This window comes from Lutjanus erythropterus, chromosome 10 (assembly GCF_056507025.1).
Source record: "Lutjanus erythropterus isolate fLutEry1 chromosome 10, fLutEry1.hap2, whole genome shotgun sequence".
NCBI lineage: Eukaryota > Metazoa > Chordata > Actinopteri > Lutjaniformes > Lutjanidae > Lutjanus > Lutjanus erythropterus.
The window spans coordinates 24530585-24556107 of NC_139326.1; the positions used below are offsets into that span (position 1 = coordinate 24530585).

Here is a 25523-nt window from a genome sequence, read left to right on the forward strand (position 1 = left end):
AGTGATCACCTCACATCCCATTCGCTTTTCAACTCACTACTTCAGGCCGTTGCTGACAGAACACACTGCCCACCATTTGTTTGTGGAGAATTTGATATTCATTTGGGTTCAATGGCATGGCCAAATACCTAGCAAGTTCGTTCTTAAACATACTGTGATATTATATTTACTGTTTGTCAACTCCATGCAGTGTAATTGACTTGGAATCTTGCTAACATTAAGTTTTTTGGTTCATAGCTGAGCCAAAGGGTTCAATGAGCTGAACGGACTAGAAATATTTCATATTTAAGTCATATCTAAGGTTCATCCTATTTACTGGAGCAGTCAACAATGTTTCCATTGCAAATAAAACCTTAAGGGGTTGTAACGATTGTTCCAAGTAGCCAATAAGTCAAAAGATCGGGTGTAACCAGGGAAAATAGTTGCGGCTTGTTTTATTTTTATTGCAAAATGCATAAAAAATATAAATTAATGGACTTTTTTTTCTTTGTCAAGTGACCACAGTATAAGCAGGATAATGTCTTTCAAGGTGTCAGTAATCAAGAGTTAACTGAGTGTGCTTCAGACAGTTGTTGCCTCCCTGTCGTCCCTGAAATCCTGATAATGCATACCTCATCAGACATGATCCCTTATGATATATGTGAGGATTTGCTGCTTTTCTGCTTTTGGTTTTTATAAGAAGCTGGAACTAACAAGTTAACACACTTCTTAGTAATTTAAGTTAGTTTAGGCAGTACTGGACACACATTAGAATGATGGATGCTTATTAGCATGATTTTTCTCCATGAATTGCAAAATATTTTGTTCTGGATTTAGTGCTGAATTTTCCAGCTGTCTACTCTATATATGGCATGTGGGTATAATCATTGAGGGAATTAATCATATTCTCAGATTAGTCATTCATGTATACATTTTATCCTCTGGATTATTTTTTTAGTGCATTAAATAATAGTAAAATTAATCTCCTCATTTTGACGGGGACTCCCACACGCTCCACTTTGAAAGACAGACTATAGAAACAGCAAACTAACAGGTAGTCATAAATGCTGGCAGGGTCTGTCAAGACTATGTAGGTTTTAGTCTGCACACCTTCTTGTGAGGGTATGATGGGATTTTTTTTTTTTTTTACTCCGTGTGTGGGAGTGTGTGCATAAATGTGGTTGTGTGCCCTGTGTGTCAAGACTAAGCGGAGATGAAAAATAAGCTGAGACAACTATTGAGTTCCCTCCCTCCTGTGGTCTCTTCCTGCTCTCCTTTCCCTCGTCCCCCCACCTTTCCATAGACTGTTATCCAATTAGGTGATTCTCATTGCTTTAATCGATGAAGACGTGAACGGGCACACACTGACATGCATACAGAAAGAGACACACACACACACACACACACACACACACACACACACCTCCAGCCGTAATGTCTAGTGTGGTTACTATGGCAATAGGGGGATAGGGTGTAGGGAGTGAAATGTGAATATAAGTGACAGGACCAGATCTACAATTAAGTACCATGCAGGATGAAGAAGGGGAGGGAGGGGGGAGTGATTCAATCCAAGCCGTTTTTCACACTCCTGAGACAAAATGTACACAGACACACACACACCCTCAGGGCAGGGCAGAAAACACAGTAAATAATTTGAATAAAGAATTCAAAGAGATAATTCTCTGTAAAATCTAGTTGGACAGCTTTATTGTAATAAGGAGTGCATTGTTGAAGATATGTGCACTTATTGTGATGTGCCATTTTTTATGTCTCGCTTCAGAATAATGTTTCATGGATAAGAGGATTTTCATAGAAAACAGAGGCAGACACAGATGCTGGGGTCACTAACTCGGTATCCTCTTTGAATTTATCTCCTGATTTGAACTAAATATAATTGTCAAATAATTATGTACAAGCCTATATTAATTTCTGTCCATTCCCTTATGTATTATATGTGGAAGCGAGTCAGACAGTGAATGGTGCTATAATTCTCTGTCAAAACAAGTCAGTAATGCAATGTGAACACAACATAAATCCTTCATTTAAAGGAAAAGCAAAACCCACATTACCAAAGCATTTTGCACAAGCAAATATTAAGAAAAAATACATAGTAGTTTTGTTTCCCTGGATTTACTGAAGTTCACAGAATTTGTAAGGGACAGTTTTGTGTCCTGCACTTCTATGGCAGTATTACAGAAACTGCAAATCCTATCTTAACTGTTTGGTAACCATTGTAAATAAGGGATTTAGGAAAAAAGACATTACAGATAAACAGTTCTGAAGTCAATGTTCCTATCCTAACTGAAGACTAACTTTGCTCTTAAGCTTTCCTTATTTTCACTTTTCCACCTGTAGTAGTAGCTAATTTACTAACTAGCTAACCTTTTTAATCCATATGGTTGCTCTTTTATTGCTTTTATAACTCAACTTTTATGTCTGCAAGAAAAGTTGATACGCGACATTGGATTGAGTATTTAGCATTTTCTAGCCTGAGATTAGACAGGAAGATATGATTGCTACAGTAAGTTAGGACTTGCTTCTGTAAAACTAAATTGAGAAAATCCTATATTATACTGTTCTTGTCTTAACTTAAGACTTAAGATAGGTGTAATAATTCATTTAATACAGCCCCTGACGAACATGTCAAAATAGCGCAGGTGTAATAAAAATGGAAGGTTACAGTGAGGAAAAAGAAAGTTGAATTAACCTTCCTTCTGCAGAACTTTTAATGATATCATGCAAAGTCTGAGAATACCATTAAAAAAAATCTAGAGAGACGCCCTTTATTAATTAACCGAAGAAAATGAATGGATTAAAAAAAAACATTATCATAAATTAACCCAGTACCATACCAGTATTGTGCTTGTTAAACTTGAATGAGTTTTGCTTCAGCAACTTTAAGTTCATTAAATGTAAATTTGACGTTCAATAAACACATAAATCACTACAGGCTTGCTGGTTTCATTCTCTTGATCATATATTTGGCCACATTTACCTCTAAATTCTACTGAGACATCAGACTGTAACAGTCAACCGTCCACTCTGGGCTTCTAGTGGACCTGTTGCTCTCTGTCCCTCTCATGCCTCCCCACACCAGCTGAAAGGACTTTGTGTACTCTGCTGCTTATTTTAGGGGACTACATTTTCTTCTGAAAGTATGTTATTCATTAGTATTTCTAGGCAGCCTTATGATTTAGTTCAGATTTATTTTTTTAAGCGTTGTGATTGGTGACTAATCCCACCTCTGAACTGCACCTACTGAGCTTTGCTTTACACAGAATGTCTCAAGTGCTGATTGCAGAATGAGCCTCTACCTTATTAAATCTGATGCTAATTACAGGTAGATTGCCAGGACAAACTGAATGAAAGGCAAGGCGCAAATTACCCCATACACTTTCATGTACGTAACTATAGCCCTTAGAGCGGACATGTGGTTCATGCTGCTAGTAATCACACTACCGGCCGCAGCAGACTATTTACAAATGAATAGATAGAGCAATCCTTTAATGAACTAAAATGCCAGGACAGGATTTTTCTACCTACACAATTTCAACACGTACTGCAGTATACCACGTCTCATAGGCAGAACCTAAGACAGTGAAAGGTAACTAACATCTGTTATTATTTCATAATTTGTAAATAGTTGCTGTAATTTAGACTAAAACGTGGACAAAGGAGGAGCAGATTTAGGATATTTTTTGAATGAATTGAATTGAATTGAATTGCTGAAAGGGGCACAGAGCAAAGAAACTGAAACCATAATGCATGAGAGATAGACAGAGACAAAGACAATTGATTTGCCAGCCAAGTTACCAGTTAGCTAGACAAATACACAGATAGACAGGCAGATAGGGAGACAGGCAATCAATTCATCAGCCAGCTAACTACACAAACAGACGGGCAAACAGACAGACCGGCGAGCAGACTGGCAGGGAAATGAGTCAGGCGGTCTGTTCAGTACCAGGCAGACAGGAAGACGGAGTATTCATTGACCCTCCCACAAATTTGGACAGACCAGTCAACAGACTGGGGGACTTGGAGGCCTGCAGGAGTTTAATCAGTCCGGGATGAAAGAAGCACAAACGAGAAGCAAAGGCAGTTTGTCATTGAAAAACTGGTTGAAGTCCTGAGAAAAAAATGAATTAGTGGCATGTCATCTGTCCTCAATAAATCCTGCACTGCCAATAGATACTGTATGCTCTTCAGAAAGTAACTCAGATTCTCCCTATGAGCTTTCTACTGCAGCTAACAGTGCTGGACAGTGGTGTATCTGGCAGCTCAAAATGGTTACTGTTTCTACATTTATAAATGTGATGTATGAGATTGCTGAGAAAGAATGTGCACAATCAGCAAAAACACAAGCATTCCCCAAACTGAAAGTTAGAAAAATTATTCCTGCACAAGGGACAACTTAAAATACAAAAAAAATGTAATAAAACCTAAAATTGTGTGGAAAAAAGACGGAGAATGACACATACTGCAGGAGTCAAGAGAACATGCTGTTGGCTCAGTCTGCACGGTCAAAGAGCAAGCGTTCAAATGCTGCCTCCTGCTGTGCCGTCATATCACCCTTTACTTGTCTTATTCCACACAATGCTGATATCGTAAATAAGACACTTGAGACACAAGCTGCTCGCTGTCCTCGAAAAATACAAAAAGGAAGAAACAAGCAGGCATTTAGCCTATGTGCACACAGAGCCCAGATAATAGAACTACTGAGGTTGGGACTTCAAAGAATTACTGCCTGCCCACCAAACGACATCGCAGAGCCCTTATATCAAAGCAACAACCTTAAGAAGGCTCTCAGAGGTGCACAAATACACATGGACCCACACACATATAATACATCCACACAAGGTCCTCTGAGGTAATAAAGCTACAAAAAAAAGCACTTTCATTTGTCCACCATTGTTTGCTAAAGGCATGCAGACTGATTCCTGTTTGACTGAAATGCAAACAAGCTCACAGATATGTTCTCTCTATTCTCTCCTTCATTCTCTCAGCCAATTTCTAACATCAAATCTTTTTTTTCTAACTTCCATCTTCACTGGTTTACTTTAAAGATTAAATTTAGTGAGGTATTTGGTACTGAAAGAAGGACTGCTCATCCAGCCATGATACAAATCTTCTTTTGCAGCTTTAAGGCTTGACAGGGAGACCCTGTGTCCTGACAGAAGACCAGGTCATCAAATACTAACCCAAAGTATTGGTATTTGGTGTCCTGGGAAAGACACTCAAAAATCAACCATCTTTTTGCAGAATCACTGAAAATGAATGAATCAAAGACTAGACACTCACAAGTGTGTAAGTATAGTAGTTTGCCTGTCCGACGGCTTGAATCTGGTGCTAAATCATGCAACACAAAAAATGTTTGATATGCCTACAGTATACCACAGTCAATAACAGATAAATAAAAAAAACATTTAAATGTGAATGTAAGCTGCTCTTTGAGGCTGACTGTTGTAAGTGTTGTTTCCTTGTTAAATGGCATTGTATGAAAAGAAGCACAACCCTAACCCTAACAGCGTGTAACTGTATAACACCAACAAGTAAGTACCATATTTGTTTCTACTAAACCCCTCTGTATTTTGGTTAATTCATCTCTTTTATTCTGAATTATTTTTCCAATAACTGACATCCATGGCTAAAATATAAGGAGTGGGATTAAATCAAACCAATGGACAAAAGGAACTTTTTGTCCAGGCCAAAGATGTCTGCCACAAGGCTCTATGACAAACATAATTGGAGCGGCAAATTGTCAGAAATGAAAAACAAACTCTGCTTAGTCCAGTGGTGACTCCTTAAAGTTATAAAAGGGCATGGCTTAAGTATAGGGAGCAGGGGTAACTCAAACCAATGAAGTAGGAACTCTGCTGAGTCTAGTGATACCCTTTAAAAGTCATCTTCCTTTTTGTTACAGACCACTCCCACTGCCACATCCTCTTTTTGCTGTCATGAACCATTAATCAGCCACCCTTTGGCTCAGGAACAACCTTTCCACAAAATCTTGTGCAAGTCTGTGACTCCATGTGGAAATTATGTGCCTTTTTGTGACATGCCACTCCCATTACTACGCTCCCTTTCAGCCAATTGGCATGAACACAGACACACACCTTCACATACACACGCTTGACCTTGCCAAATTTCAGTCCCTTGTGGGAGACCGGAACTGCATATTTTTGAGGACCAACAGACAAAATGACCAACTGACCGAAGAGCAACTATAGAGCTGCTGGCTGCAACTAAAAAAGCAGCAAGCATGTACTGAAGGTTCACACACACACACACATTTGGACAATGATCAGTTTATCATCCCACCAGCTGCGGTACTCGCTTGGTGATTCCTTTCAAGTTATGATTTGTGGTATTTCAGGATTAAAATGGCTACAGAGGAAAGTGAATGGCACTGAAAGTTGCTTGGCTGTCAGATATACAGTTCTCCGTTTATTGTTTGGTGTGTTTTAATATGTGAATACTTGCCTCTTTGTCCACAAAAGACAAAAATTCTTCACTAAGAGTATAATGCCTTCTAGTGGTGAAAAACAGAGCAAATAATAAATGATTCCAACATTCATTTTGAAAGGTACACAAGCTTGTTTGAAGTGGGAAGTCATTTGTTCTTTAAACAACTTACACAGTTATTTCTTTGAATTATAAAATGTTTATGAGTTGGGAGAAGTGGGGTTTCCACACCTGTTTGCTAATGTCCTGTGGGTGTGCCAGCCTAGAAGTGCAAGTATTTTGTGTATGACTACTTGTTTCCATGTTGTTGTTGTTGTTATGGTTGCTGTGTGTGCTTGTGGCTGCCCTTCAGCACTGAAAACCAGATCACTGTAATGCCACAGTACCACCCACACACACTCATCCCTCTTTCTGCCTATTTTTAAATGACATTTCCATGTTATCATAATTCATGCAGAGCAACATCTAACCTGGACACTGATAACAGTGTTGCTCAGAACAGCTCAACAGTTGTGTAGAGAGCAAACAAACTAACAAAAAGCTGTTCTCATTTGTGTTCACAGAATAATAACAAATCAACAAAAAATACTTTTGCATGTCCTTTTATCGTTACTTCAGTTTTTTCAAGCGACTTTCTTTAAAAATGTGTTCACTTCTCTGGTTAATGTGTTTTTTGTTCGCAAAAACCTGCTGACCTCATTCACGGTATGCGTAAGAAAACTGCTTCTTGAGTGTACTCTAATCCTGCACTTACACACCTGAGGCTCTTTTGTCAATTTAATCACATTATGATATCAAATAAAAAAGTGTTTGTTGTACTACAGCATTGACCTCATTGAGTTTTGTTACATGAGATTCTTTCAAATTAAATCCTCAATGTAGAATCAAGCCTGCTGGTTTTGGTTGTGAATCAGCAGTTACATTATGTAACTCTTTGACAGGCAGGCATGAATATCCAAATCTATGTACACATGGATGAAAATGAGTTGTGTAGACTGGTGTATCCACTGTTTGACTACCATATATCAACATCCCAGAGTCAATTTCTTGTCCAAACTACATTTGCAAGAAATAAACTGCATGTCAACATCAAAATAAACCAAAAAGAACAGAGGGAGAGGAATTAAATAAAACACTGCCCCGTCCTCAGCTGACAGTGTGATGCAGGTCAACTCAGAGGACATGCAAGCCATGCATGAAAACCCAGGGAACATTAAAGACAGAGGCTGTGCCAACTTTTTGATGCTGTTTTTGATGCATGAATTCATTTCCTGTGCCTCACTGTTCCAAATTTATTGAAGGGGTCAACAAAAAAATAAAGACAGGGCTGCCAGAGAATGTAATGCTATTGAGACTCAGGTTTTGCATTCATGCTCAGATCATGATTTCCCTTGGATGTAGTGTATATTCTAGGATTTACATTTTCTCAGTATTTCCATTGGATCCGTTGACATTTTGGAAGTACCAACAGTAAATAAACTGTTGGAATGGCTGACAAATCACAGAGCTGTGCTTAAACATGATTTGAGCAAAATTTGGAAACTGTGAAGGGATCAGTGTTGAAACAAGCCTTTTCATTCCACTCTGGCCCAGAAAAAAAGAGAACCCTGCCCAGAAGCAGATTGATGTCCTCTTTTCGAAACTACTTTTACACCAACACAAAAAGAACTGGAGAAATTTCGCCTTTGAAACTGATGCACCTGCTAGCTGCTCGCAGGCGCTGTTGTCAAACTTCAAGACAGTGTGGTGGTATCATCCTACCTTCTTGCACAGCCTGGAAGGGGTTGTTCCCGTCAACGAATTCCACAGAGATGGTGATCTTCTCCGTCTCCAAAATCTCGTTGTTCAAATTGAGATCTGCCACAGCAAGGCGAAACACCTCATCATCTTTCCGTGCTGACTCGTCAAAGATGGCGCCTGTTGTAAAGGAAGGAAGCAGAGAGGAGGAGAGGAATGTATTACTCAGTGTTAGAGGACTTATGGGAGAGAAACACAGGAATATTGTAATACAGAGAGCTTCAGAAGAATGCAGCCCGCAAAGATGAGTTCTCAGGCTCGGTCTTCAAGTCCGTCCCAGATGGTCTAGCTTCACAACAACTTTAATCATGCCTTTCAGAGTTCTACAATACATGTAAAAAAAATAAAAATAAAAAAAACATCCTTTTTTAATCACCAAAAACTTGCTAATTAGCCACCAAAACATAAGAAAAACAATGGTTGCTATCCAAATATTGACATTTCACCAATATTTATGAAATATTTATCTAATGTCAAGACATTTAAGCTCATAACAACAACAAATAGTGGAACATTTTAAGTGGTATTACCAGTGACTGATGACTATCTGAACACAAACACATGGTGAATGTGAGATTCACTTTAAATACTATCTGGACATAAGAACAACCTAAAGAAACCTACTTTAAATTCCTGCCACAGTTGGAGGAACCTCTTTTCTATTCTGTTTCTACATGCTCGTGTAGACTTCAAGCATCCAGCCTCTGAACTGGGACCCGGCTTGTGAAAGACGGGGTGTGACGGAGGACCGGGTCGACATCAGTGTTCAGTCTAAGGTCAAATACTGCCCAAGGGCACACTGAGTCAGCCAAAATGGATGCTGCACAGAGGGAAACGGAGGAAGGAAAGACTGGTGAGTGCCAGTATCTGTGGTGGCAGATAAAGTTCCCACAAGTCAATAATAAATCAGTCATTAAATAAATGTCAACCTGCAGACAAATGAGGCAACATGCAGCGTTGACTGGCTGGTAGAGATTTGGTCTCTGCTTTGGTCTGTTACACACACAATTAGCCATGTGTTATCTATTTCTCTCTTTCTTCCCTTTTAGCCTCTCATTTCATCCCAGTTTATCCCCTGAATCCATGGGACAACTAATTGTGTAAGCCAGTGCACTGAAGCACTGCTAACTGTATTTCGCTGACCAGAAAATGAGCCTCATATTGTATAGTTAGAGTGTGTGCGTGTGTGTGTGTCTATGTGTCCGTGACACAGGTTGCAAATTCCATTAATAACCAGGCAGGCTATATTGGCTGAGGGCTGTTTTGTACCACATTTAGAGGACTGTTGCTGTAATTTGGTCTTGTATAGTTCAGTGGGTAGAGTCTGGTGTTAATACTGCAATGGTTATGGTCTGGTCCCAACAGAGGCCAGAATTATAACAAAATATGCTGTCTTCGTCATGCAAAGTGTAGTAGTTTGGGTTTAATCATCCTGAAAAAAAGCATATATCCCTATAATGTGATAAAATTAGCACTCTCACTGTGACTGGGAAACCAACTTTTCTGCGTAATTTAACAGTTTAAAATGATAAATTTTACTGGCGCAGAACAATGCATGGACAGAATTAATCTTAAAAACTTGAGTCTTACTTCCTCTCCCCTATTTCAAATTAACTGTTGATCAAATTTAACTTCTGAAAGACATTTAATTTCAACAAAGTCTTTACACACCAAACTCAAAACCAACTGCGGTTTGAAGGCAGTTAGGAACAGTATGCTAACTGCATCTTCATCAAAGAGCCTCATTAACTATGCATCCTTCAATAATTTGACCCATCAGCATTTGGCAACTGTAAATACCCTCCTACTGATTGAGTCTGGGCTGTTTTTATCATCATGCAGTATAGATGAGGTGAGACAAACAGGCCTGGACAAAGCGATAAAGGGTGAAACACAAAGACTCATTAACTATTCCATTAGAGATAAATTATGAATGGAGTTCCAATCAGCTTTAAGATGACGCTGCTTGGAAAGGATTTGTACACATTTCAAACGAGCTCTGCAACACGGGAGGACAATGATGAGGTTGTGTATGTCTAGAGGGCAAACGTACGGACAGAGGAGAGGAGGGGCAAGGAGGGAGCTGTATATATGGCTTTAAACTAATGATTTGGAAAGGAAGTCAGACAGAAGGTGGAAACATGTCAAAGTATTTGAGATCGGTGTTTTTGTGCTCCACAGTTTCCACAGCATGAAATATTAAAATCAGACGAATGAGTATGCAAAACAAAAAAGCACAGCCACCAACAGCGTCTCGTAATGATGCACAAAGTACCCTTTAGCAAGTGAATGAGACGCTGACAGAAAGTCTTTTTAACACCTGATGAATGCTGCGAAACGGTTGCTGTTTGGGTAGGTTTAGGCGACAAAACTATTTGGGTATTTAGAATAAGGCCATGTTTGGGATTACAATACGTATGTTACATACATCACATGATGCCACTGTGTTTGTTTGAGGCATCCATTCGACCCACCTCCTCCATATGTGGTGCTAGTGCCTCTCTTTCTGCCGCTAGAAGGTACCATGCACATCTGTATGAGACACCAAGGGGCAGTGTATTTGACGAGTTGGAAATGAGACCAGGCTGAGTAACCTGACTCATCTTTCCAGACATATGTTTAGTTTACGAACACAGTGCTGGGCACTAGGCTCTTTATATATAGTTTGTTTAGTTTTTCTTATCTCTTTGAAATATGGTCACAACATTCACAAGAAGATGTTAAAATGAAGTGAAAGTGTCAGTAATTTTCCCTCCTTCCGCCTCTTTCATCCATGATCTCTTAACCGCCTACTCTCTCTCCTCAGTCTTTCTTTTAGACAGCTGTTGCACCTGTACAGTGATTCATCACCTACTTGCATGTGATTAAAAGCCCCAATCTTTAATCTAGGCACAGCGAGGAGGCAGACACAGACAAAAACACAGATATGAAAACCTCACTCATCCTTGAAATGTTTTTTAAACATGCCTTTATGCCTGGAGGTCTGAATTAAAAAAAAATAACCCAGGCATCAAAACACAAATCATGGTTGAAAGTATTCATTTATTTCAAAAATGTGATTATTTTGAATGTGCATATAGCCAATTTATGTTAGAAGTGGCCACAAAGGAAGGTATTCTCAATATATATTTAGTTATTCACATATTAAGGAAAAAGAATTCACATATACTGAAAGTGTGTGAGAGGGAAAAGTAAAGAAGAAAGAGGAGAAAGGTGGATGGGTAAATGACTGCTGTTCTCTGCCTGTTATTTTAGAACAACATCACTGCATGCTGATTTACTAACACAGGTGTGCACATACACACACAACCCAAAGAATCCTGGCTCTTCCTCCTTTCCAATAATGTGATTGTGAGCGCAAAGGCAAACGTCACCACATAAATCAACCAGGAAATAAAAGCACTGAATCTTGCTTTACACAAACGCCCCAAGGGCGGACACACAGACAAGCACATGCACAGTCTTACCCTTGCGCACACACACACAGCGTGTGGGCAGCAGCATTAAATCAACAACCTATTTCCAAACCATCCCCTCCATGACAACAGCATCATCAACAACAGCAGTCAATTTGAATGGATGCAGCATCCAAAAGTAGAGACCCCAAATTGTTTGGTCGAGAGGTATTGATCAAATGTCCACCAATGGTCAAGTGTTTGGTATTAATTTCCTGTTTGTTTACATTGATAAAGGGGCTATAAATAACATGTTTGTCTACTTACTGCCAAATAACCTCTTGGGATAGATGACGGATGCTGGAGGTAAAAGAAAAATAAGGAGAGGAACATACTGTCACTATGAAACACAAAGATGATAAATCTGTGAATTTTACATTTTTTCCTAAACTTGTCAAAAAACAGTTTTCAGTCTCAGTAATGCTTAGCTTTGACATTTTTATTGACAGCATTTAATTTTAATTAGCGCAAATCCTCATTAATTCATTATCCGCCTACCAACTCTTTTTAACTTTTACGAACTAATGAAGACATTATGCAGATGAAGCTGCATCTTCATAAAATACTCTCAGCACTTTCTCCTTGTGATTTCAAAATGGCTAAATCATAACATTACCTAGCATCATCACCATCACGGTCTCTTTGATATTTAATTCAATAGCATTAAACAATTTTCAAAACAGCCAAACAGCTATGAACAAAAAAAATCATGATGAAAGGATGATGATTGGCTAATCTATTTATATGTGGCCCAGCAGGTCTTCCCAGGGCTTTCATAGCAGCTTTATTCCTACCATAGTATACTGAACCATAGGCTGCTTACAACAGGAGTCTAACCAGAGGATAATTCTTACTTACCAACAGCACAATAAGACGACTGGGTTGCAGCAACAAAGATAAATTTAAATTACAATTAGTTCTGATCAGAGTTTAGCAAAACTAAGTTTAAAATGAGTAAATCCAGATTTAAAATTAAGAGAGAATCTTTAATTTTTCCTCTGAGAAAAACTTGTTGGCTGAATTAATGGAGCAATATGGACAAATAATAGATAAATGGACAACAACTGGCAGACTGTTACAACAAACAACAAATTACAAGAAGTAAATTGGGTTGAGTTTGTCTCGAAACCTTCTTCACTGATCTTATTTTGCTCAATCCATCTCAAACAGGCAGGGCTTTTAAGCTGAACAAGTTAAACCTCCTCAAGTGTAAGTTTAAAGTTAAGACTGGATCACAGTGGAGTAGTATAAACTAAATTGGGGTTTAAAGAGAGGTTTGTCTTTCTTAAATTTAATCTTTCTTAATTTCAAACTGGTTCTAAACTGAAACTGTGTTTAGGTACAGTAGTGCTTTGAGCTAAATGCCAATATCATTATGCTAACATGCGCAGAATTACAATGCTAACATGCTGATGCTGAGGTGTAAATATTTACAATGTTTACCACTGTAGTTTAAAATATAAGCAGGCTGACATTTCCTAAAAAGCCCTGCACATTTACAGCTGAGGCTGGTGGGAATATTGCTAATTTGTGGCATTTAGCCATAAACCAAAGTACTGAATATTGAAATTTTGACCAGATAATGGGCCTGGATGAAAACTGAAGGGATCACTGAAGTGACTGCAATTGAGCCCGAGGCAGGCATGAATGTGTGAATCAAATTTTAAGTAATTCATGTAACTGTTCTCTTTCACTAAAGTAAAACGTAAACCAGCACCAAAGCCGGCAGGAAGTATCCTATGGAAAGCATAAACATCTGTACCAAATTCCAAGGAAATCCATCCAATAGTGGTTGAGATATTTGATTAAAAAACACAAGTTGGAGTATTGTGGTGGGGCTGAAAGTAAAGACAGAAATCACCAAAGTAATTTAGTAATTACAATTCACCCTCTGGGAACCATGGGTACCAAATTTCATGGCAATTAATTCAGAAATGTTTGAGATATTTCAGTGTGGATGAAAGTGGTGGAGCAAATTGAAAGGCTAAACTAGTGACAATGTCGGCTCCTTTTACGATTTTGCCCTGAGTGGGGCAAAGGTTCACTTCAATACTGCTTTTTAATATTAAGACTGAATAGTTTTCATAAGCTTCAGTCCAGTTGCCCTGGAAGCAGAAACGTGGCAATATTAATTTTGATCTTGAAATTTTAAAGGGGAATAATTCATTCAGTTCAGCCATCCAAGTAACTATATAAAATCAGATAATGGCATTCAGGCAGACAAAAGCACATTGTTGAACGTACAAAACACCGCTCAATTTCCTTATTAAATGAACAAATTAGGATGGCACGTCATCCAATGCAGAGTTATTATGTTCCCACACTCTATAAAGACCTAGTAATTAAGCCAGCTCCTTCTCAGGATAATCATTCAGCATGAGTCAGGGACTGATTGTTAAGAATGATTTCATGTTAAAGGAGGAGGGCAACATGGGCAGAGGAGGTCATGAAACAAGACAGAAGCTAAACAGTTGAGACTAAATTCGTTTCCTGTCGTTCACTTAGACTGACATCTTTGAGTTTGCCATCTGTTTGCTTTTTTTTTTTTTTTTAGGTAAAACAGCCATGAGCTCTGCCAAATCCCTCTCCATCTGACTCTGTGTCTACACCTGTCTCCCAGTCCTTTAGTCTCACTCACTCAAGCTCTCCTCTATTGTTACAGCCCCCTCCCTTCTTTCACTCTCCATATCTCCACATGTATCCGTCTGCCTCTCTTTCACAGACACAACTCTAACCAGAGCAGTAAAGACCTCTGAGACACTTTGGGGGATCCATTCCTCCGTCTATCAAACAAACTCGCACACCTGTTGTCGAGGTTGCAGCTGATGACAGTAATGTGACAGGAACACTGACAGACTGACAAGGATAATGACTATGGAGGAACACACACGCACGCACGCACACACGGGCATGGTATCACTGATTTATGACAAGGCTGGACCAAAGCGTTGCCGTCTCAATGTGATGATGAAAGCAAGGTGGCGGCGGCGCTGAGTGATGATGGTGATGAACTGGGGAGGTTATCGTCCTGTGGTCTCCAATGTCCACAAATGCGCAGTCTTTCAGACACACACACAGACGCATATCCAAGAACACACAAAGACTGTTATTTACGGCATTGATGTGAGAGCTGGAAGGGAGTGTGTTTTGACACTTGGGAGGACAGCGCAGAATTAATGTGTGTGTGTGTGTGTGTGTGTGTGTGTGTGTGTGTGTGTGTGTGTGTGTGTGTGTAGAGAGAGGGAGAGGATAAAGAATGAATGGTAACAGGGGAGCAGAGCAAGCCAGTGGCATATGATAGGGACAGATATGAAAACAGCTCTAATATTTATCATATAGGCTCTAACACACGCACACAGTATTCATGCAGGTTTACCAGGTACAGGGGGCAGTAATCCATCGTATGTGTGTATGTGTGTAAATATGATATAGTAGGTCAGCAGGAAAATCTTGTGCACCTTTTGTAGCAGGAATGTTGATACAACAGTAGATATACCAAATATAGTGAATCATCCTTGACCACCTTTGTCCATTGTTGCAAATCTGAATGCATAAACAATATATTTTGTATCCTTGTAAATGTACACACCGTATATTTTGCATAAAATGCCTATTATTTGTGTGAAAATGTTTATGGTTTTAATTGCCAAGCTATTGGAAACCAGACCTCCGTAGGTGAAAAGCTTTGTTTCCTTGTTAAGAGGACTCTTTAGACAGCTTTCTGTGATTGGACACACTTCAACTGCGTGTTAACGTATATGGGAAATAAAACTGTATGTATGAGAGTGTGTGTGCATGTTGCTGGATGACAGAGGGATGCCCGAGGTTCCAGTTTATCCTCCTGTGTATTAATGGAGAAATCTCCCAGGTAACCTGATTTGTGCAAGAAAAATCTCTCCGATTCTCCTGCATTTTTTCCACCATCCCCCCTCCTCCCTCACATCGCCTCTTTCATTACAGGCGTGTAAATTAATTTGTTCCATCGTTAAGGAGGCAAGCAGCCAGGAGAATTGTTGTCATAGTTCAGCAGAACTCCAGTCTTTTGCCACACTGTCACACAAAGCTGTGCCAAGGTCACTGCTATCTGCCACGTCTCGCTGCCTGCCTTACCTTTTTCCCCTTTGTCTCAAACAGACAGAATTTCTCAGCCTGGCTGTTTCCATCCTTCGTCGAGACCTACGGTAGATATCCAGGGCTTTGCTTCCTCCCACACAAATGAACATACTTTGAGTAGGTGGAGGATTTGTTTTGTGTCTCCATTCATTAGCAAGCAAGCTAAACACAATTTGGAAATAACCAATTCATCTAAGGCACGTTTAGATTCAGTCTTTCAATGCGCATCCAGCAAAGTAAAGGGCGGACAATTGACAACGCCGTTTTTCTTTTTGTGTTTCTCTTCATGTCAGCTCTTGGCCGGTTTTAGCAAGGTCCAGCTCGTTTGCAAGCCACAGCTGACTCAGCTCCAGTCCAGCCAGGCTTGCCTGGGATCTTAAAACAGTAAAGCTGATGGCTGTGAGCCAGGTGTTAGAGTGTATCTAGGGCCGAGCCAAGGTATAAGTAAATGATAATTTGGGTGATAGCAATGTACCTTCTAAATAGCTCAAGTTGTATATTCAGTGTACCTGTGTATACCCTTGACAGCAGAGGTGATTGCTACATTTAGCTGCTCCTCTAGATTCTCCTTCATATTAGCGCAATTCTTGAAAAATAAAATAATATTTGCTTTGCAGCTCTGAATATTCAAGCAGTCTCTCTTTCTTTGTCAACTTCTTTCACCCTCATTCTCATTCCTTCTACATTTGACCCCGCCTCTCACTTCTAACCCTTTTCCTGGCTGAATTCAGTTTTCACCTATCTCCTCTCTTCTTCCCTTTAATATAGCCACCTCACCTCATTCTCTTTGTTCTGCTGTTCTAATTTATAAGTCTATTCCATCCATGCTTCTACCCTGTCCCCTTTTCTCCTCATTTATCTCCACCTCCTTCCCATTTTGCCCCACCTCCCTGCTCTCCTCCCCCTTTTGTACCTTCTTCTCTGCATGCTTTTATCTCACTAAGCATCACTCTTCTCTCTGCCCTGACCCTCTCCAGCTTCCGCTCTGTTCCTTGTTCAGTGTCACACCCCTTGTGACATGTGTGACATTTAATCCAGGTAAACTTGCCCTGTCTTTGAAGGCATTGATATCTTAAAAGGCAGCTGTGTATATATACAGATGTGTGAGACCGCAACAGGGAGAGGGAGAAATGTCATGATCAATGATGTGACATTTGCTAAAAAGCCATTCAGGCACAAATTACAGACATATCGCCAACCATTTTCCAAAGCATATCTCTTTGTATTGTTAGATAGTTAGTAGAGAAATGCACTTTTTCTGTCAAGCAAGTGTTGTTTTGAGATACACCAGAAAACTCTGAAAATCAACTGACAGATATACAGATACGCAGCAGAGATACGTTGTTGTTGTGTGGCAATGCAATTAAAAGCCCTGATACCCTGAAGGCTGTTCCCTGTTGCTACATCTAAGTGGCGGTGTGGAAAGTTCCAACATCAGGCTAAGGTGTTGAAAAGCAACGCATTTATGTCATATTGTAAGAAAATGAAACCCAAAGGGCTGACAACAAGCGAACACTGATGCCATGAGTAGCAGTACTTTAACACAGCAATCCACAATTGTGCTTTCAGCTGCATTACCATGCGACTATGAATAATTGCTAGCTTAGAAGTGAAGACAATGCATGACAATACACCCCCTGGTGGCTGGCTGCAGTATAAGTCATAAACTCCACCCCATCCATGTTAGCAGAGGGACATGGGCCAAACTAAAAATGGCAAGTACACATCAAATACATTTTCCCAAAGATGATTTCTGTCATTTTAAACAGTTCTTGTCACAATTATATATGTTCACATTTATCTGACAAGGTTGGTTTAATTTTATGCTATAAAAAGGGGTCTTCAGGTCATGACTGAGTTGGCCAGGTGGTAAGGGCAGGACATCAATACCAAATAATGTCCAGAAATGTGTTTTTGCAGAACATTGTAAAATCACAGTGAAGTTGACCTTTTGTATATAAAATGTCATCCCTTCATAATTTTATCCTATTTACCATTTGTGTGAAATGTTGTCATAATTAGCATATGAATTCTTGAGTTATGGCCAAGTGACCTTTGACCACCACATTTGCATCAGTTCGTCTGAAGTCCAAGTGCATGTCCATGCCAAATTTGAAGAAATTCCCTCAAGGCATTCCTGAGATTTAGCGTTCATCAAAATGGTATGGACGGGCGGACAGATGGACGACAACCCAAAAACATAATGCCTCTGGCTACAGCTGTCACCGGCACGGAGGCATAAAAAGTGCAAATTAAGACAGAGATGGCAACTGAGTGAGGAAGCGAGAGGAAAGAGACAGAGGAGAAACAAATAACAGGCTTATGAATAGAGGTCAGAAAAAAAGAGGATGAAAAGAACAAAAAAGAAAAAAATGTTTTACTCTTTCATTTTATTAAAAATGTAAACATATCAAACCGTACGGGAACTGAACCCTCAAATCTGCTTTTAAAGCAAGAAGCCAGTCTTTTTAAGCACCTTGAGTCTTTAAGCTCACTCTCCTGATTAATGCCGAACATTTGGGAGGATTTCGCCTGAAGCGCTGGTAAGAGGCTCCAGATTTGTACACATCATAAATGTCATATTATATTTCAGGGAGGAATGGATTTTGTAGGATCCCCCTCCCTCTCTTGCCCTCCTTCCCCCTGCAAACTGCATGTCTTCAGCATCTGCAGACTTCTATATTCCTTCCTTGGTCCTCTTCAACCCCGTGCTATCAAAACCTATCCTCTTCTCAGCTCTCTATATTTATAACTCCAAAACTTTTGAACTCTCCTCCCCTTTGTCTCTCTCTCCCTCTCCAGCTCTCTCCTCTATCACTCTGCTTTCCTTCATACTTTTCTCTAATTCTCTCACGTAGTCCCTCTCCTCCTCTCTCCCCTTCTTATCTTTATCCTTCCATCACATACTTGTCCTCTGCCTCCTACACACATCCACAAATACATTTTATTCCATCCTCACCTGCTATCCTGTGGCACTCTTATCCTCTCATCCCATATCTTTCTATTCCTTCTTTCCCTCCCACCCACCAGCCCCTTCTGTTGCTTCTTCCTTCATCTCATCTTATCCCTTTCGTCTTCTTGCCCGCAGGCTCTTTTTCACCCCAGCGTGATCTTCCCACCTGTCCTCCTTGCCCCCTTCACCCATCACAGATTCTGGAGGGTGTGCTGTTCATCATTACTCAAGCAGTTCAGCAACTAAATTGTCCTCTTTCCTTTCCATGGCGGTGCTGCTGCTGCAGCTGTGCTCCTCTGCTGGAGCTGGGACATTAAAAGGAAAGCATATTCCCTACAGGTTTTACTGTGCACTAATACTACTGAGCACACACCAATACACACAAGTATGAGAGCACTTCCAAATACAAGTGAAGAAATACTAACATAAATGTACATACAGCCACAGTTTTTCTAGGCTATACAATACATGAGGAAACTACATTTTCTCTAAAATAAAATACCTTAAATTCTTAAATAGTGCAAAAAATTTGACACTCTTTCAGAATAAGATGCATTTATGCAGATTATACTAGCCAACCGTATATAACATAGTTAAAATTAGTTTAAACCTTAAACTTCTACAGCAGTATAATGCAAAATATACATTAATGCGCCGGGATATCGGTCAAAAACATCAAATATACGAGGAAAACAGTGACCATTTTACTGCAAGATGACTCATTTAAGTACATTTTGCTATAATATTTATAACCTTTTACTTTAGTGAAGTTCAAGACATCAGACCAAAGGAAAAGTTTAGCAGTGAAGTTGTCTTGTGGCAGTAGATGTACAGTGAAGGTCACAGTTTGCTCATGAATATAGACTGCTGATGAAGTTCAAGACGTCTCTCTGCCTTGCTTCCCAGCTGCTGGGTTAAGTGAGACTGGAGTCTGGACGTGCACAAGTAGGAGAGGGTGGAGAGAATAAATAAACGCTGGAAGAATCATCAATCCTGTTTTTGATTTCAATTATTGAAAGTGAAAGCTTTGAATCAATTTAATACTTAATATTGAAATTTTGACACCTTTAATGAGTAAAGTAACAGATTTATCATTTAGCATTATCTCATGATTTTTTTTATTTTTTTTTTACCACAGCTACTAACTAGCTGGCTTTTCACTTTCACTTTGCCCAACTCTGCTGAGAAGAGTACAAGCAGATGCCATAGTAACGTTACATAAACAGGAAATTTTAATTTCTTTTCTCTGGCAGCCAACACAACACACGGCCAGTCTCAGAAACTGTTATACTGCAACCTGAGCTTATCTAGGCATTTCATGGCTGACTAAAGTAACATTATTTTCACTTCAGCAGTGACCAGTGAAAACACTCCATATGGTCATCTGCTATAACACACATTAATTCATATTTGAATATACAGTATTCAATATATTCTATATATTGCCCAGCCCTACACAAGAGCACAGTTTATTTCCTTCATAAATAACCCTGCCTGAACCCAGTGGCCAGCAGAGATATGATAGCTTTAAATAACCTCTAAACAGATTACCTCTAATCAATACAGCAATATTAATGCATCATCAGTAATGCACTTGTGTGCCTTATCTCCTTTCTCTTTCATTAACCCTGTCTTGCTAATTTGTTCCTCTTCTTTTTTTTAATCATCAATCCATCCACCCACACACAGTAAAGCAGAGTTAGTACCACTTCTGTTGTCCTCATTCTCCCTCCATCACTCTCTCGTTCTCCTCCTATCTCTCTGTCCATTTGTCTCTCTCCCCTCTACCTCATTTACTTTCTCCCTCCTTCACCCCAGCTATCCCTCCATCATACTCTCACCCACCCTTTGTATCTTTCCAGCCCTCTTTCCCTCAAGGCCTCTTGTCAGTACACTGCCACCCCCATGGAATACCTTCTGTTCCAAACCTGCATCCACCTCACTCATATTCATTACTAATACACACACACACACACACACACACACACACACACACACACACACACACACACTACATTCATTACCAGCAGTGAGCAGTGAGTCAGTTAAAAAGTCATAAAGAGCATAATAAAGCTCCTCCATCTGCAAACCTATTAGCAATGGGCAATCCTAGGGGTCACACGAGCAAGCACAAACTCACTGACATGTTCACACATGCACCGATGCACACACACACATACTGTGCACACACTGGAAAAAAAACATGACACACAAACTGTTTTCATGTGGGGTCATGTGGTAATAATGGGCTTCTAATTAATGCAAGTGTTGCATTAATACATTCATTACAGAGACAAGACATCAGTCTCAATAAGTCCATGGTGGATGGATAGCATAGAGGTGATGCGTGTTGTGCAAGCTAGCAGGATCAGAATATAATTCATAATTTATTGTAATCAAAAATTCCTTCCGGTTTGAGCTGTGCAAATTCAGCAGTGATTAGAATTATAGGAGAAAGAAATGTAGTACAAATTACCTGCTTTGGGTCTTTCATTCGGGATCAAAGAGAAATGTTAAGCAGTATTACCACACAGGACATGGACACTACCATGCACTTTCTAGAGCAAGAAGTAGCCAATGTCAATATGACATGAGAAGCCTTTAAATCTGTGTATGGCAATTAGTTTTCTTGTAGCGTCTTATAATTAGAGGAGTAACAGTATCCTCAACACATTCTGATAGATATAGTTCACAGTTTTATGCAATTGAGACACATTTGCAAAAATCTGAAACAAACCTCTTGTTAAAGATCTCTTGTGTATTCCTCTTTTTTTTAAATCTAAAAAAAAGTACTTGTAATGCAAAATGCCAAAATAATATTCTTATAAGTGGCCATAACTAGACTGATCAACATTTAAAGGTCCAGTTTGTAAGTGCTACAGGGATTTATTGACATAATATGGAAGAAATGAGATAAAATATGTTTCAATATGTTTTCATTAGTGAATTGTTATGTTTCTGCTACCTAAGAACGAGCTTTTTATATCTACAGAGGGTGTGGGTCCTCTTCTGCAGAATCCACCATGCTGCACCACCATGTTTCTACAGTAGCCCAGATTGGCCAAACCAAACACTGGCTCTTGATAAAGACTTTTGCGTTTTGCGCAAGTTTTCCTGCACTCAAATTCTGTGTTTCAGTGATCTGTTACATTAATTAATTTTGGGGGGGGCAATTAGTCCATTCTTGTTGCCACCACAATATCTGGCCTCAGGTTACCTATGATAACAATGATTCCACAGTGTGTTGTGGTATCCGACATATTTTAAACAGTAACTGTATTGAATCATCAGAATTGCTTCTTGTTGAATACATATTTAAGATGAAAAAGTGCAGTTTCCATCACGGTTTAATTTTTATTCAGAGAAACATTTGATCCATTTAAAACCAGTCCATAAAGCCAATTTTCCAGGCAATCAAGCAATGTTTTGTTTTTTTTTTACCATGAAAAAAGTTTTGTTTAACCATGTCAAAACTTGCTAAGTCAAAAAGGCTTGACATGATGGAACAGCCACGGTGCTAAATTGTACAAAACTCCAAAATTAAGAATCCTCCACAGCAGAAAGATGTTTCAAGCAAGCAAAGATCACATCATTAAAATTACCTTTGAGGCAATAACCACTCGCAGAGGTAAGTCAGGGTGAAAAAAATATTACATGGGTTTTTGAATCTTTTGTCAGCTCCATTTGATAAAAAATGCTAAGGCATGTGAAAGATTAAAAATGTCATGTTGGGGAGTCTGGCGTTCTCTTGACAGTGATCATTCACCGCTGCTGCTGGCTGCTTGTCAGGTCATTTTTTGCAGGTTTATCATGCATGCATGCCGACACGATTGCGAACAGAAGCACTCACATCAGCCACGGCTAGAAGCTGCCATACTGCCCGCCAGAGGAGTTCATTTAAAAGCCAGCACGTCAGCAGAACCTCTCCACACACACATACACACACACACAGCTCCAAGTGGCTGTTGTTTTATTCATCACTGCGGTAAGGTAGGTGGCCCTCAGGATCCGACACCCACAGAGTGGTGTACATGATGTATAAGTGGCGGGTTGCATGTCTGTATGTGAATGTATTTGTTTGGGTGTGTTTGCCATATTCAGAGTGAGTAAGTCACTCAACACCATCTACAGTCATTCTTGTTTATTACAAAAATGTGGGTGCATGGGTGTTCAATGAGTTTGCATGGCCCTGTCATTTGTTGTTATCTGTGGGTTTCACTTGAGCCCAAATTTAAAAGGAGAGGTGCTTGATCTTCATTAGCCAACACAATGGAAGCCGTCTCTTCTAATTTTCTCTCTCAGATCAGCCAATGTCTCAGTGGGGGGTGGGTAAGTAGACAAATATCACTTAGGTACATATAAAGCCCCCCCCCCAAAACAACATGCTTTGTCAGCATGGGTTTAAGAGACACTTACAATAGGGAGCAATGTCACCAGAAGACATAAGCCATGACAACTGCAGACAGTAAAACACAACAGGTGATGTTCTCACAGGTTGGACTGTCTTGGTTTAGGCAAGAAGTGGCAGCTGGGTAGAACATGCGGGCGGACCACTCATCCATAATGATGGCTGTTTTTGTCTTGATGTTAAGGTTGTCAAAGGCATCGATACTTCAATACTTTTTCAATACAACTTGCTTAAAATGATACAATATTCATCAACTATAGTGTCAAAAATTAATATCCAAGAGCTCATTCAAGACCTCAGTTCAGTTAAATTTTTGTTGTCCTGCCTAAAATTTGGCTTGCAGCACAGCAAAATCAGTGTTCAGTGACTTTCTTGTACCAGCACCATGTGCAGGTAGTTACCTGAAAACAAGAAAATATCATTGAATTTTGTGTGCCTAGTACTTTTTTCTATAGGATAGAGTGTCATTCTGCTAGTATTGTATAAAAATATGAGTTACAGTATTAAAAATATCAAAATATAAGTTCTGGTATTATGACAACTCTAGTTGATATCAATACTGTTTTAGGGCTGCCAACTAAAAGTCGGTTATTCGAGCCTCAGTTGAGAAGATCATCAGGAGTCAACTGACATTTTGTTAAGTTTTGTTAATTGATGCACTTTTGTTTTTTTTAGGCACGCATTGTACACAGAACAATGCAAGAGCAAGAGAATAGAAAGCTGTAAACTTTATAAATGTCTCAGCTCAGCAGGAGAGGTGCTCTGTGGTGCTCTTGGATTTCATAACTGAACTATGAGAATGACACACTTTTACTTTCTCTGACTGTGTGGAAATCTTATATATATTGTTTATAGATAAATAAAAAACAATATACAGGAAGTACAAAGCAGCTACACAAAGTGCAACGTCACCAACACACCCACTCCAGACAATGGCCTGCTCTGTTCACACATGGGCTCACACAGACTTTGCACTAGCAAGCTGGCAGCGTTAAATACATTGCTAGTCTGATCCAGCTGATTCTGACATCTGCATTCACACATACAGCAGGAAGCCTAATGTCTAGATGAACGCAGAGCTGTGGTGAACATGAGAAAGGAGCTACAGAAGACTCGGTTCAGACCAACCAACCTTTTATAGCAAAAACAACACTTCTAGAATCATTTACAAGGTATATTCAGAGACAAGATGCAGAAAAACACAGATTACATTGTTTGACATTTTGTGCCTTTGATATTTTCACAGGAAGAAAATAATTGTAGAGCACTGTAACTACTACGCTGTCAATATCTAGCAATGGTGAAATCCGGTTGTTAGAAGGATTTTATACAACAGGTTTTTTTTTAGTGCTATTTACTGAAATTCTGACCAAAAACACATGTAATTAAATCAGCACCGTCTGATGGGAGGTTATAATATAGTCAGTAAAATCAGAAACAACTACATCATTGTGAAAAATACATGTGACCTTGATGTCCTAGCTGCATTCAAAACAGCTTTCCTGCCTAATCAGGATGCCATCTCATCACAAACCAAGACAAAATCTCCCAGGAGTAGAAAGAGTGGACAGCGTCAGACATAATAATGCTGTTAATTGTTGTCTGTGCACATATGATAACATATACAAGATGATAAATATATGATTAAATGCACAGAAGTAGTATAACCTTTCCCTGTTCAGACGTTTAGGAATCATCTTGAAACAGACATTAAAAGCATCAAAAGCCAATCTTAAATTGTATAACCTTCAGGTAAAGATTGGGGTAACTGCTGATGCATTTGCAATATAGTTGTGGCTACTGTCCAGTGAATAGCATTTAGCACCAGCACCAGCAGATAGCTGGTTTAAATGGACTCATTTGTTATGTGAATGTGTGTGTAACTGTGTGGTGGAGGGAGATAAGCTGATTGTAGGTGGTGCAAATGACCTCATGTTTATGCCTGAACCTCTCCTGTGAGCTCCATTTGTGCGCATCAGTGAGAGATTTTCTACACTTTCACGATAAAAGAAATACATATAATTTTAGCATTAGATCCCCTGGTAAATGATTCCCCATTATCCAGTTAGGCAAATTAGCCATGAAGTTGAGCATTCAGGAGAGGGTCAAATTCAGGCCAGTAATCTGTGTTGCAACCACCTAGGAAACTAAAAATGAAATAACGCAGTCTCAACCTACCTCTCTGTGTTGCACACACACACACACACACACACACACACACTAGAGAGAGTGGAAAGCTTGAGCTAATAAAGGAGGAAATATGTAAAATGGAGGGGAAAAGAAAATTAATGGAAGAAGGGATGGGCTTATTGAAAGACAGAGAGGAGGGATGCTATAGAAGAGTAATATAGCCTAA

General features: G+C 39.5%; 1 protein-coding gene across 1 annotated transcript in view; it reads right to left on the bottom strand.

Moving 5' to 3' along the window:
* grid2 (glutamate receptor, ionotropic, delta 2) overlaps positions 1–25523 on the bottom strand; it is a 593815-nt gene that overhangs the window by 487424 nt on the left and 80868 nt on the right. Inside the window, exon 2 of the mRNA XM_084728739.1 lies at positions 8203–8358. Coding sequence (XP_084584865.1) covers positions 8203–8358 — 156 coding nt within the window. The remainder of the gene's footprint in view (positions 1–8202; positions 8359–25523) is intronic.